The sequence below is a fragment of the Cyprinus carpio genome, chromosome A7 (assembly GCF_018340385.1).
Source record: "Cyprinus carpio isolate SPL01 chromosome A7, ASM1834038v1, whole genome shotgun sequence".
Lineage (NCBI taxonomy): Eukaryota > Metazoa > Chordata > Actinopteri > Cypriniformes > Cyprinidae > Cyprinus > Cyprinus carpio.
Window position 1 is genome coordinate 19,471,657 of NC_056578.1, and position 14,351 is coordinate 19,486,007.

General features: G+C 35.4%; 1 protein-coding gene across 1 annotated transcript; it reads left to right on the plus strand.

The window, feature by feature from the left end:
* Window positions 1–503: 503 nt before the first annotated feature.
* Window positions 504–8,859, plus strand: LOC109094179 (membrane progestin receptor gamma-B-like). The gene is made up of 8 exons (XM_042760168.1): window positions 504–943; window positions 1,264–1,391; window positions 4,236–4,441; window positions 5,196–5,323; window positions 6,026–6,069; window positions 6,344–6,440; window positions 6,745–6,889; window positions 7,203–8,859. Exons 1-8 carry the CDS (start codon window positions 836–838, stop codon window positions 7,460–7,462), a joined length of 1,116 nt encoding a protein of 371 aa, XP_042616102.1. The 5' UTR covers window positions 504–835; the 3' UTR covers window positions 7,463–8,859.
* The last annotated feature ends 5,492 nt before the right edge of the window (window positions 8,860–14,351 follow it).

Consider the following 14,351-nt stretch of genomic DNA (forward strand, 5'->3'; position numbering starts at 1 on the left):
TGTAGATGTACTGGGGCAATCCTGTGACCTTATTTTCAAAAATCATAATCCAATTTTTTTTCATGCGCTAGTATGCATGCTTAAGTCAGGCAATGTTACACCTGTGCTTGAGTTTAAAATTCTCTGAAAAAACTTTCCCTGCAAAAAACAAACAAACAATCTTTGTTTACATAATTCTTAAACATTTTTTATTTGTCCTTTAATTGATTTTTTAGACACACTACCATTCAGACGTTTTTTCTTTTAAATGTTGTTTAAAGAAGTTGCATGATCATCAAGGCTGCATTTATTTGATAAATGCAAAAAATAACGTAAAACAGTGAAATATTATTACAATTTAAAACAACTATTTTAATATATTTTAAAATGTAATTTATTCCAAAATTGAATAGTAGCAACTCTTCAGTTTCACATGATCCTTCAGAAACCATTCCAATATGCTGATTTGGTGCTCAGGAAGCATCTCTTATTATTATCAGTTAAAAACAGTTGTGCTGCTTAACTTTTTGTGGGAACCTCTGAATGACCCCAAACCTATGAACGGTAGTATACTGTATATGGAAACCTGTCTACAAATATGTTGTGTGCATTCATGTGCATGTTTGGAGTGAAACTCTCTGAACTCTGAAACAATGTGCCTATGAATAGCTCCTGTGAGCATTCTCACCTAGCCGGTTGTCGGGTGTGTGTGTGTCAGGTGTGTCTTTATGATGGAGGTTGATGTCTGTAGGTGTGATGAAAAGGGCAGGGCTAACCGAGCCTGTCTCTGATCAGGTGGAGTGGAAGAGTGTCTGTATGTACATTTGTCTCTCCATACCTGCCGGTGTGCTGATGTATGTCTAGCCTCTCTTTCCTGAGTCAGGCACTGAGGGCCGTTCATCTAGGGATCATGTTCAGCCTCATCAAACTACGGCGTGTCTTTACTGTCCACCAAGTGCCCAAAGTAAGTTCACTCATTTAACAAACCCAAAATTACCACAACAAACAGATTTTGTGTGCTTTTAACTAGTTGTAGTAGTTTAAGGTGTTCTTGGTATAGATAAACTGATGATAAGAAGTAAAGAATCACTTGATTTGTATTTTCTTTACTCTCTTATTACTGTGCAACCTGATGTAAAACAGTTTGAAGGTTTGTACCCAAACATATTGAGATCTTTATATTAATGCTTTGCATTATTTTATTGCCTTACATTTTTACCTGTAGCTAGAGCTGCTTTGCTGTCTTTATTAAATGAGGAGTTTGTAACTCTTTTCCCATGGCAGGCATTTCACGAGGACAGTATCATCTCTGGATATCGGCACCCTCGTAGTTCTGCCACAGACTGTGTGTTGAGTCTATTTCAGCTCACCAATGAGACCCTCAATGTCTGGACACACTTTCTACCAACATGGTACAGCGAAACGTTCATTTGCGCAATTTCTGTCACCCTTTATCTCTCATGCTTGCTTTCTTTCTCTCTCAATATCTCCATGTCTTTGCCACTTTCTCAGTAAGGCATTTGTTATCTTATAACTCACAGACAATAGTATATGAACTCACACAGTTTTAATGGAACAATGGCCTTGGGTTACATGGCAACAGTGTTTAGACTGTGTGTGTGTGTGTGTGTGTGTGTGTGTGTGTGTGTGTGTGTGTGTGTGTGTGTGTGTGTGTGTGTGTGTGTGTGTGTGTGTGTGTGTACGGTGTGCTCAGACTTACAGTAGTTTGACTTGAAAATCTTCAGAGTGGATTGTTACGTCCCTCACCGAGCTTTAACCCAACTGAGCCGTTCCTAGAAGAGTTAACCTTACTGGATGATGACAGAAGGTCTGCAATCACTGTTAATGATCTCCTAGTGTGATTCTCAGCAGAGCTTTCTCCAGACCTAAAGATGCTGAAGAGTCGCTCATGTCACCATTGATTTATTAACTTCTGTCAGTCTATTTGGCTTTATTGTGATCTTGTATGGTTTTATTTATTTGTATATTTTTATGGCAATTCAATTTTGGCTGTAATGGTTAATTTTTAATTTTCTAGATAATTGCATACTTGTCATTGAATCACTTTATTTTCCAGACAACTTCCATCTGAGGTCTGTGAACAGAACTGAGATCATTTTAAATCTTATTCACGCATCCAGTCATTAATAATATGTTTCTTTTAACCAGTGCTTTACAGTAAAAAAAAGAATGAAGAAATGGAACGAATGAAAAGAAATGGAAACCTACTTTTTAAATAATAAATATTATATCATTTTTATAATATAAAGCTATAATAAACATATACTATCAAATGTTATATTGTTTTATTAATATTATTTAATAATATTTTCATCATCTCTTCTTTTTTTCTCTACTGTTCTGCATAAATTGTGTAATAATCTAGCATAAATCACTGTTCCGTTATTGGCTGCTGTATATGATAAACTGCTTTGAATCATCTTTCTATGGATGTAAAAGCATATTCTAAATTATTACATGTAAATGTCAATTTACAGTTCAGTGCAAAAACATGTTTACATATTTTTTTTTACATATTTTTCCATGTCATGTATGTTTAAAGTATGCCATATCTCAAAGCTAACACATCCTCTGATCCCACACAATGGTTAAATACACAGTCAACTGACAGTAAATCAATAGGACAAAAAACCTGGAATCTGTAACCTGACTCTGTGTTAATGTTTGGTTACATTAAACTCACTGATCCCTCTAAAGCAGCCAAGAGTAAATCAGACCTGTAAGCATGATTCATCACTCAAAAATCTGAGATTTAAAGACTACATTTAATAAGACAACTCTAAATGCCACATTTTTTTAGGGCACATTGCTAAATCTAAGAAGCTCTCAGAAGTCAGAGGTGTGAAGTATTTGAGTAAATGTAATTAATTACAGTACTATCAAAGGATCTTTTTGGATACTCTGTAGTTTTACGGAGTATCAAAGATATTAGTAACTTTTACTCTCTACTTTACTACATGTTTTAATAAGTATATGTACATGTGTATACACATATAAGTATATGTGTACTCTTTACTCCACTACATTTGTAATGAGTGCTGCAATTACATGTTACATTTAGCATGGCACCAAGCTTTTTTGCTGCAGTTTATTTTTGCTACAAAAGAAGTGATATCGGCAACTACAGACTACATCTCGTGGGTTTTGCCCTTACTCACTTAAAATTGTCAGCAAGGCTACTTTATGTGAATGCGAGTTCCTTAGCAAGTAGTTGTGAATCACAGGTTTAAGATGAGGACATGACTGCAGACGGCAATGAGGACGAAACCAGCACATCCAGGCTTTGACTTTTTAATTTTACTTAACATTATTTTATTTATCCGTTATACTGAAGATACCTTTTTTGAAGGATATTGTTTTTTTGGGATTTTTTTTTATTTTTTTTTATTCAGTTATATTTTGTTTTTAGAAAATAAATGTGATTGCCCTCACAAATAAACTCTTTCTTGTTTTCAGTGGCATGTCTCTTTGACATGCATCTTTGAGCCTATATTTAATGTAAGTAAAGTATTAAATTATTGTTAAAATCAGATACTCTAAGACTTTTACTCAAGTTGTTTTGGAATTGGTGAGTTGTAATTTGTAATGGAGTCATTTTCACTAAGGTATATGTACTTTTACTTAATTATGGTTTTCAGGTACTCTTGTCTTTACTCTTATGTTGTACTGTAAGTACTAGATGTCATGTTCCTATAGATATAGCAAACCCTGGGAATTTAAGTGTTATTATAGTAAATATATAGCTGGTCTGCAGGCATGGGAACCCTGAATGTAAGATGTCTTTGGAAAATCTCCTTTATAAAACTCTACCATCTGTATTAATTCTGATCTTTACTGTACATACTGTACAGCATAGAAACCAGCCTTACTGGTGCTCTTTAGAGATCAAACTAGAACTATAGACACCTTCACTGATAAGACTGATTTGTGCGATCCGTGTGTGTTTATGTACTTCTGTTTGTTTCTGTGTCGTCCTGACAGATACATTCCTATAGTAACAAACTCTGCAAGCAAGTCTGGGCAGGTTAAACATCTGAATACAATTTTTTTTTCCTCATTTCCACAGTAAAACACATTCACTTGCTTAGATATAGATTGTGTAGTTTCCATGTCAGAAACTGTGTGTAGAAACTATGCAAGCAATTTTCCTGTTAGGCTTTCTGTGGAAAAGAATGTAAACAGTCATAAGAGGAAAAACTTGTCTGTCATTGTCTCATCCCTTTTTTCTCCATCAGGTATTTTCTATGGAAGTTGATGACAGTGTTGTTGATGGAGAATGCACTGTATGATGCATATACATGGCCTCTGCTGGTCTTCTTGTTCTCCTGCTGTGTGTATCCATTGGCCTCCAGCTGCGCCCACACCTTCAGCACCATGTCTACTTGTGCTCGCCATATCTGTTACTTCTTTGACTATGGAGCGCTCAGCCTATACAGCCTCGGTAAGGGAGGAACACACAGGCACATTCACTTCAGCACTCTCAGTTCCTTGGCTTGTTATAGAAATTATTGCCATAAAGACAAAGTTCAAGGTTCAAAGTTCTGTATTGCAATATTTAACAGACAATGGAATTCTTGCACAATTAATAAAAATACAGATTGCATTACACATCACATACAGCATACAGTATCACAATGCTGTACATTATTTCTAGAGATGTACTGGTAATATAATTCTGTCCAACACACATAAGCTGATCATTATTTAAAAATGTTTTGGCCAATAACTAATAATCAAAATAATACAAGTGAATTTAGGCATCATAATGTCATCATGTTGAGTATGAATATATATATGTGTTATCTAAATAACAAATATAAACAGTATAAAAATACACTGCTAGCCAAAAGTTTGAAATGTTTTTTTAGTGTTTTTGAAAATAGTCACTTATGTTCACCCGGGCATTAATTTGAACTACAGAAAAGAAAAAAAACAGAAAAAAAAAAAACAGTAATATGTAAAGAATTATTACAATTTAAAATAACTGTTTTCTATTTGATTACATTTTGAAATGTAATTTATTCCCGTGACGTCAAAGCTAAATTTTCGTCAACCATTACTTCAGTCTGCAGTGTCACATGATCCTTTTAGAATCATTCTAATATGCTGATTTTGTGCTCAAATAACATTCTTATATTTATTAATGTTGAAAACAGTTTTTTGATGCTTAATATTATGGAAACATGTTGATGCAGGTTCAGCAATCAGCTACTCTGCATATGTTTTTCCTGATGCATGGGTGAACAGCACTTTTCATGCATACTACATCCCTGTAGCTGTACTAAACACCATCATCTCAACCAGCCTGTCCTGCTACTCGAGGTAAGGCTCCATTTCATTCTATAGTCCTCATTGCTAACACACCACCATACTGAAAACACAAATGCAGGCTGCAAAAATGTGGGTTACATAGTTCTGGTGAATGAGTATGTAAGTATGTGAAACAAGCTTCAATTCATTATTGCATCAGTTTGGGTGACAATATCAAACTTGAACAGGCAAATTTATGCTAAATATACAAAAACACCCTAATTTACAGAACAGAATTTACATGTCAAAAACAGTAGCTATATTACAGGGACTAAATCTAGTTGATTTAAATGAGTTGTCCGAACCATTCACTACAATGCTTCACTTTTTCAATGCTGGCTACATTTGAAATCACATACTCTCTGAGTAGGTACTTATTTTCAATAAGTGCTTACATGTTAAAAAAGTATGTTCTATATAGTATGAATTTGTGTAGTATATAAGAATTGAATGTGACTATTTTCAAATTCTGTATTTCACATATTGATAAATGAGAGAGAGAAGACCATTTGGGATGAACTGATTTACTAGAATAAATTAATTAACTATGAAAATAGCTTATGCTACTGAAAAATGCTGTTAAGTTAGGGACCCCGCTAACTCCTCAGCATGGACACAAACAGAACCATGAAAGAAATGGTGTACACTGTGGTGGTGTATGACATGGCAGTTTTATAGTTGAATATTATTTTCATTTTTCACATTTTTTTGTTAACTTGGCTTACCATTCCTACACTATAACCATGACATCGATGAAAGGTAACAGTTTAAACACAGAATGTGTCAGAATCCTCTGGCGCTCACTAATATGCTTTCTTTATCTGTCTTTTAACCCGTTAAAATGCTCTATAATATTACTAACACAAAACACTTCCACCTCATTTTCTTAATGAGGTGGTTTTGTGTTTTTGTGATTATGAACAATCAGTTTCTCTTTACTGCTCCTAACAATTACATAACCTTACCACCAGCACTGAAACTGATGTTATCATTAATGAACATAAAAAAATCTCTTTCTTTCCTTACCTGTCAGATTCTCTGAGAGACAGAGCCCACGGCTGAGTAAGGTGTTGCGAATTCTTGCCTTTGCCTTCCCTTACCTGTTTGACAACATTCCTCTTTTCTACAGGGTAAGTTTCAGCACACTCAACGCAAATGCCTAGAATGTTCAGACAAAGATCTGATTGGTTAAAAAACCTAATGCCCAAAGGAATGAAGCTGGTAATTCTGTGATTTGTATTGGAAATGACTGTTTTATAAATTCATCTTGTATTTGTTAACCACTGGGGACACATTTCTTAAATTTTAGATTTCGATTTTTTCTTTTCCTCTGAAAACCCACTGCAGTGCATTGTTAAAAAAAAATATATTGTTTGAGCATATGAATACACTACATGGCGTGACCTGTAATTTTTTTGTGTTGCCTCTTTCTAGTTGTTTCTGTGTGTAGGTGAGGGTTGCACTGATAACGAAGCAAACTCCATTCATGTTCACCATACATTGCTTGCTTATCTTACCGCATTCCTGTTTGCAACACACTTGCCTGAGAGACTGGCACCTGGACGCTTTGATTACATAGGTAAGTAATGACCACTCACATAGATATTAAATATTTATAAATATTAGATATTTTATAGTGTCTGTTTCTAGCTGTGCATTTTCACAATCTCTTCTAAGAAGACCCTATGGGTGTGAACTAGTTCATTAAAGAGGGTTTTCAGAACACAGACAGTATCTGAATTATAATGGGTGTTAAATTAAGAATCCAGATTCATAAGAAATTCAGAAACCACACTTAAGAAAATACATCTTTAAAACAGGACCACAGGGATTTCTTCAGGAAATCTTCATTCATTGTTCTCACGTGAATGGCTCTCTTCTGACCCCTACAGGCCACAGCCATCAACTGTTTCACGTGTGTGCAATAATTGGGACACATTTCCAGATGAAGGCCATCGAAGCTGATATGGTGCTGAGACGGTCACAGCTGCTGGTCACTGCTCCTCCTATCACATTTAATAACACAGTTGGATCAGCTCTGGTCTGTGTCTGCATCAGTCTGGGGATCATATGTCTTTATAGTCTACCTCTGCTGTACGGCTCCTCAGAAACACACCCAACATCGGCTAAAGGAAAGAAATGCAAGCACTAAAAGCTCTGTGAGACAGGGGGTCTCTGAAAGAATAATTGCAGTCTTGCACAAGTTACTAAAGTTATTATGAAAATATATATAGGACATTCTTACTGGATATTACATTATAAAAATATCCCCAAGAGGAGTTTGTAAGTTTACTGAAACTATGAAACCTGAAATTGCAAAGAGTAATGAATGTGTTACTACATGAACTCTGCTTCTCAGGGAAGATCAAAAAAAAGGCACTGAATCTCAGGAAAATGTAAGTCAGTGGGAAGGTGTGTCAAAGTGGTCATTTATGGTGAATAGAAACACATTTATTAACTGAATGACGCATCGCAATTAGGTTTACAGTATCAAACCTGATCAGGTAAATGTGCAATAAATACAGAAACACCCTAATTTACATAACCGACATACTTTAATACATAGACGCGAAATGGTGATCATTCTGTCCATCCAACATTGTCCGTCAATTTTGATACACATATTAGAGTATGCTTTTGGAATTAACTAATTCACTTGAATAAATCAGATGCACTAGAATGAACTACACTTTCCTGTGCTACCTACTGTATGAGAGGACCATTTGTGATAAACCAATGCACTAGAATGAATCTGACTTTTCTACAATAGGATTGAGAGGGTGAGAGTATTTTCTTTTCAATTTTCAGACATTTGGTCATAATCTCAGGACATAAAGATACTTCACTCAAAAATGAAAATGTACTGTTACTTTACTCACCCCTAAGCCATCCACCAGTTGGTGAACTTTTTTCTTCAGATAGCCTAAAACTATGGATTGCATGTAATAATTTTGTAAATAATGTTCAGTTTCTTCCACAAGCCTATTGTTTTGCTTCGTAAGATTAAGTATTAATTTTGTGTTGCCTGTATATGCTTTTTTTTTTTTTTTTTGACTCTCAAGTGATGGTAGCCATTGCATTTTTTTTTTAAATCACCAAGGACCATGGTTTCAGCTAAAAATCTTCTTTACTGTTCAACTGAAAAAAGAAAAAAAAAAAGTAAACTACATCATGGATGGTCTAAGGTCGAATAAATCTACAGCAGATTTTTGGGTGGTTTATCTCTTTAACATATGTCCCGAGATTGACCAAATGTCTGCAAATTACAGTGGAAACACACTCCACTATTTCATTCTCATGTGCTGCTATTTCTTTTATGTACAGACAAACAACTCGACAAATAGCACTGTGTATAAAATATATGCACAATTACATGTGTGCACAGTCTGTCACTGTCTACATTGACAGCCTTTGTATATTCTACATATTTCTTTTTTGTAAAACTGTTAAAATATTTTCCTAACATCAGGGCACACCTTGGTCATGTAACCAAAAATGAAACTATTTATTGTTTGCAGGTTTCTTTATAATAAAATTAGTTTTTGTTCAAACTAGACCTGTTTTTATTTTTTATTGAGACCTATAGTTACCTTTACTGGCCTGATGTAGTGTATCACCAAAGTTTTATCGCACATACGTACACAACCCTGGCAGCGACGATGTCGGAATCTGCTATGCCTGCCAGCTGCCGTAGCATAGGCCTATTCAAATGAAAACCAACGCAGAAAAGTTGTGTGAAAAAACAAAATCAACGTAACACCTATCAAGAAGAAACAACTTGCAAGGAGTGAAATTAACTCCTCATGAAGCCAAACACTCAGGAACTCTTGCAATACAAAGGCCATGCCACAAAACAGTGGGCTTTGATCAACTCTTATCAGATAGGAAGACCTGGAAGAACGACCATTTGCTCGTCAGCCCCTTCACCTGGGTACATGGTCCAGGTCACTAAAAGTTGATAGAGAAATGCCAAGAACTCAAGTTGCTATGCTCACATAAAACATTTACTATATCTTCAGGATTCATGATCGTTAACTTTTCATGTTTGGTATCATTTTAAAGTTCTCTGTGCGATTGGTAAATTGGTCTCAATTTCACAGTAGTCACTTGTATTATGAGAAATATTGAAAACCTTTGTAGAATTGTGTTCTGCTGAGGAGGGGGTGTGTCCTTCTTTAGGGGTCTGTGGGAATGTTTATCTATCTCCAGCCAGGTGTGACCATGTTTTTACAACTGATTTGAAGATGTCTTTGTTGTCTGGTCTGAGTATATAAGGGAAGTGACAAAACACTACTTGGCGATTCTGTAGTTAGATCAGCCCGTAGTGTGGAGTGTATTTCATATGCTCCATACTATGAATCATCCTGAAGTCAGGTATACATTTAATTTTTATTCAGAAATGTAATTGTGTTAAACACATTGTGCCCATAGAGCACACTGTATTGTTTGTTCTATTACATGTGTGCATAAACTAGTTAATCAACTAGTTATTCTCTAAAACACCTGAGTGCTTTACTGTGCATTTTAGACCATGTGTCTTATGTAAAATTAGGATAACTGTTACATGTGTGACTGTGTAAAATTTTTTTGTCTCCTGTGTGGAAAACTTGGCTATTTTTCATATAGCTACAGTAAACCATGTACAGGAGCAAGGTTGCCATGTGGCTAAAATGTGATTCACAATTGCATTTTCTTTTCTAAATTGGCTTCTAATCGTTTCGTTATGTAATTCACATGATACAATTTTACCTGACTAATAATAAAATGTTATTATTTGATTTATTCTGAACTCTCCTGAAATCAGTATGACTAATAAACTGTGAGGAGGCTTTTGTTACCGCAGATGTACGGCCAGGATAGGTCAAACTGAAGGCTCATGAATGATACTGTAGGAGCAGTAGGCACGGTATCTGAGACCTTCTGATTTCTGTATATGGCTGATATTAGCAAGTTGTACGAACAAGGACTAAGTGAATTACACTGTATGTCATAAGCAAGCAGTAGGCGGCAGGCAAAACAGGTATTAGTCTACCTACACCCTCTGACTAACATCAGACTGGTGAGTTTGTGAGCGTAAGATCCACGTAAGGCCAACGTGAGACTTAAAAGAGACATTAGGTCCCCAGTGAACGGATAATTGAAAGTATAGTGAGGCTGGAATAATCAAATATCTAAATTAATATACAATTAATATTTGTGGTCATTAAATTTAGGCAATATTTCTAATTAAAAACCGATCACTTAAAATTGGGGTCAGATTGAACCCGGAGCTAGACTAAGAAACTTAAGTCCTGATAAATTCAAAAGCGCAAAGTATAGACCGAATATGCATTAAACTTTTGACCAGGCCGCTGGATTATGCTTTTTGGGCTGGCGGGTGGATTCTTACAAACTCAATCATGTGAAAGCTGCTCCAATATTTACGCGGGTCCTACCTCTTGTCTGTTGTAACCCTTTTAATGTTCCTCCAAAATATTCCTCCTTTTTTTTTTTTTTTTTTTTTTTTTTTTTTACTGCCATCTCTCACATTAGCCAATCAACTAATATCCATCCTGTGCATTCACTGAGCGCTCTCTTTTCCCATCATTACTAGACATGCCCCTTACTACTGACTGGCTATGAGTTTGTTTTGAGACTCGGTCTGACACAGTGGTCAAAAGCGTTTTTCAAAAATCGCTTAGTGCACCTTTAATTGAACCAACTGTTTCGCAAAATGTTTCACATTTAAAAGTGCTCGAAACACCACATGCTGGTGAAGCCTGGATAAAAACAGGAAAATTCAAATATTTTTATATATATTTAAATTATATATATATATATATATATATATATATATATATATATATATATATATATATATATATATATATTAATTATAGGTATAAAATATGTAGCCTGTGATTAAGGGCAATCTAGCCTCTCCTTTGTGCCTCTCTTTCTCCCCCACCCTCATTTTTTCTCACATGGTTTACTGGGCAAACACTGACTGATGCGTGGTGCTGTTTGCTCAGCATTCTCTGTTTTGTACAGGCTGACAAAAGCACACATACACACACAACTGAAAGTATATTTTATGGCGCTTTTCCACTTCCATGGTACAGCACGGTACGGCTCAGTACGGTTCACTTTTGGGGGGTTTTCCACTGGGTACAGATCCCTGCTAAGAACGCCTTGTAGGTAGAGATTTAACTGCTATTTTCACACTCACACATTCAAAGAGGCTTGATGAAATGAAAGCTTGAGATCTCCCCATAGCAGTATTTTTATGTTTGTTTTGTTAAAGTGCAAAATGGTGTGAATGGTTTGTTGGCAATACTGTAGGAAATCCATCACACTTGATTCTCATTTGAAAAGACAAAATGATTACAATTAAAATAGGTGAATACTTTTCTTGACAGCCAATATTGATATTTTAAAAAGACTTCAGGGGCTTTGTAATTAGGAATACCATCAGCAGGGGGCAGCATAGGACAGTGTATGTTCTCTTGTTTTAATTACCATTACTAATTTATCAATAAGTTGTCACATTTTTGTCAATTTTCTTGCATTATAACAATTCATAAATATTAATGAACCACATAAAAGTTTTACTTTTAATGTAATATATATGTAAAATTACGTATGTATGTTTGTACATGTGATGTATGCATGTGTTTAATGAATGTTTTTTTTTTTCTCCAGTTTTTATTAGTGCCAAACATCCTAATTCATCTTCAAAGTCTTTATTCATGACATGTAGGAACTGAGATCCTGTCATGTTTGATCAGTGAACAGGGAAACAGCTGTCAGTTCTTCCTCTGCTCCATAGTCCCACTGTTTCAAGACTTCCTTGTAATAATATTGACCTTTGACCTTCCCTGTACTGTTTACTCAGGCTGCCTTTAAACACAGCACCAGCAAATATCACACAGAGCTGCTGCTGTCTGCAGCACCATTTCACTCTCACACTTGCTAATTACTGCATAAATACCCTCTTATCTCTCTGTGCTGCCTGTTTGTGTTAGCACACAGCACACACATTTAACATCCACTGAAGCATTGTGATAAATATGACTGATTGACTCTTCTGTGTCTGCCAGCTGGGTGTTTAATTCCTCATGTATCTGAGGGGTTTAGGAACTGAATTCAGGGATGGCAGACAAATAATGTGATGGATGAAATTTCAAAACAATGGTAATTAAACTGTTAATAATAGGCCTACATCATGCCCTGCCTCACCCACTGTAAAGTGCTAAAGTCGAGTTAACATATTTTATTGCTTACTCTATGGATTAATTTGAGATGAATTATTTCAAGTGACCATTTGATCGTTAGCAATCAGGTCATTTGCATTCCAGTAGACTATAAGATGGATTGGCTGCAGCATGCCGCACTGCTGGTCCTGACGTACTGTGTTTGTGCGCGTTGATAGATTCAGTTTGGCCGTGTTTGTTTAGCCCTTAGCTCACTACTCATATGAAAGCCTACGACTCAGCAGTGATAGAAAATATATCCCCATCCCTTCCCTCCCCTCTTTCTGTTTCTCCTAATTACACAGAGTGTGTTTGGACAGCCGGCATGATGTTTTCAAAGTACACAAGCAGGTTTTGAAGCTTTTGTTGGCCTGACTTGTTTCCTGTCTCTTTATTCAGTGGCTGCCTTCACCTGTTAAATGGAACACATCCCATGAGTGATTGGTGCAATGATTCACTCTCAGGCTCCATCAGGATAACTGTCACAGCTGTGGGCCAGCATGAGAACTAGAATGTGTGTGTGTGTGTGTGTGTGTGTGTGTGTGTGTGTGTGTGTGTGTGTGTGTGTGTGTGTGTGTGTGTGTGTGTGTGTGTGTGTGTGTGTGTGTGTGTGTGTGTGTGTGTGTGTGTGTGTGTGGAACAACTGTTATAAAAATGACTGCAGTGTAGCTTATTCAGTGAAGAGCTGTGGTTCTCCACCTTTTGACTCCCATTGCTCACAACAATATTCAAATGCAGCAAGACTTTTCCAGTCATTTGTCATTTACTGGATAAGGATTAAGGATAAAATAAAATAAAGCCAACCAATTATTATTATTCTCAGTTTCTACCCCATAAAATATTTTTAGCCTTGACATAACCAAAAACATTTATGTTCTTTTTAAAATGTATTTTATTAATTTCAATTACTTTTCCAGGTCTATAAACCATATATTTATAATTAGGTTTCCTCATATATAGTAATTTTTTATTTATTTATTTTTTAACCATGCAAACCCCTATTTTTCAAAAGAAGTTGTTGAAAGGGGTAAATGAAAAATGCTGTATTAGCTTAATTTAATGCTTGTTTTGTCTTATTTTAAATCATCTTGGAAGTTTGCTGAGGCCCCGTAGTCTAGTTTAGTTACTGCTTACTGTTCATTTACATAATTAACTGATTAACTGAATTAACTCATGAAATGAACTGAGTTTCCTTTGTAAACACATTAATTGCAACACACAAGTAAGAATACACACTATATCTGTACCATACTGATACTGGTATTACAATTTAGAAATCAGAAAGAAACTTTTAAATATAATCTTTAGGAGATGTCACAATGAATATCAATTTTTCATCATTATAATGCTTTCATAAATTATTGATTTTAGATTTGTTTTATTTTTAAATTATGCATATAAAATAGTACAGAATTGTAATATATTTTGTCTACTGGTTATCAGCAACAAAATTTATAATATAATATAATATAATATAATATAATATAATATAATATAATATAATATACTGTCTACATATACAAATATTTAGAATGACAGAAATGTGTGAGATATGAAGAACAGTGTGCATGAATTACTGTTAGATAGTGCCAGAGGTGTGTGTGTTGAGGATATTACCTTGGCAGTATTATTAACTTCAAACCCCAAACTCTTTTTAATCTCTGGGCTTCAGATATCTGACTGGCTGCCTGTTCTGAACTCCACTGTGTATCTTTACCCCAAACACAGGCAGCTGTGACTATTTAGTGGGCAGGAAACCACCGAAAGCAGATAATTCTCCATTTATAACTTCTGGTTCACTCTGTTTAT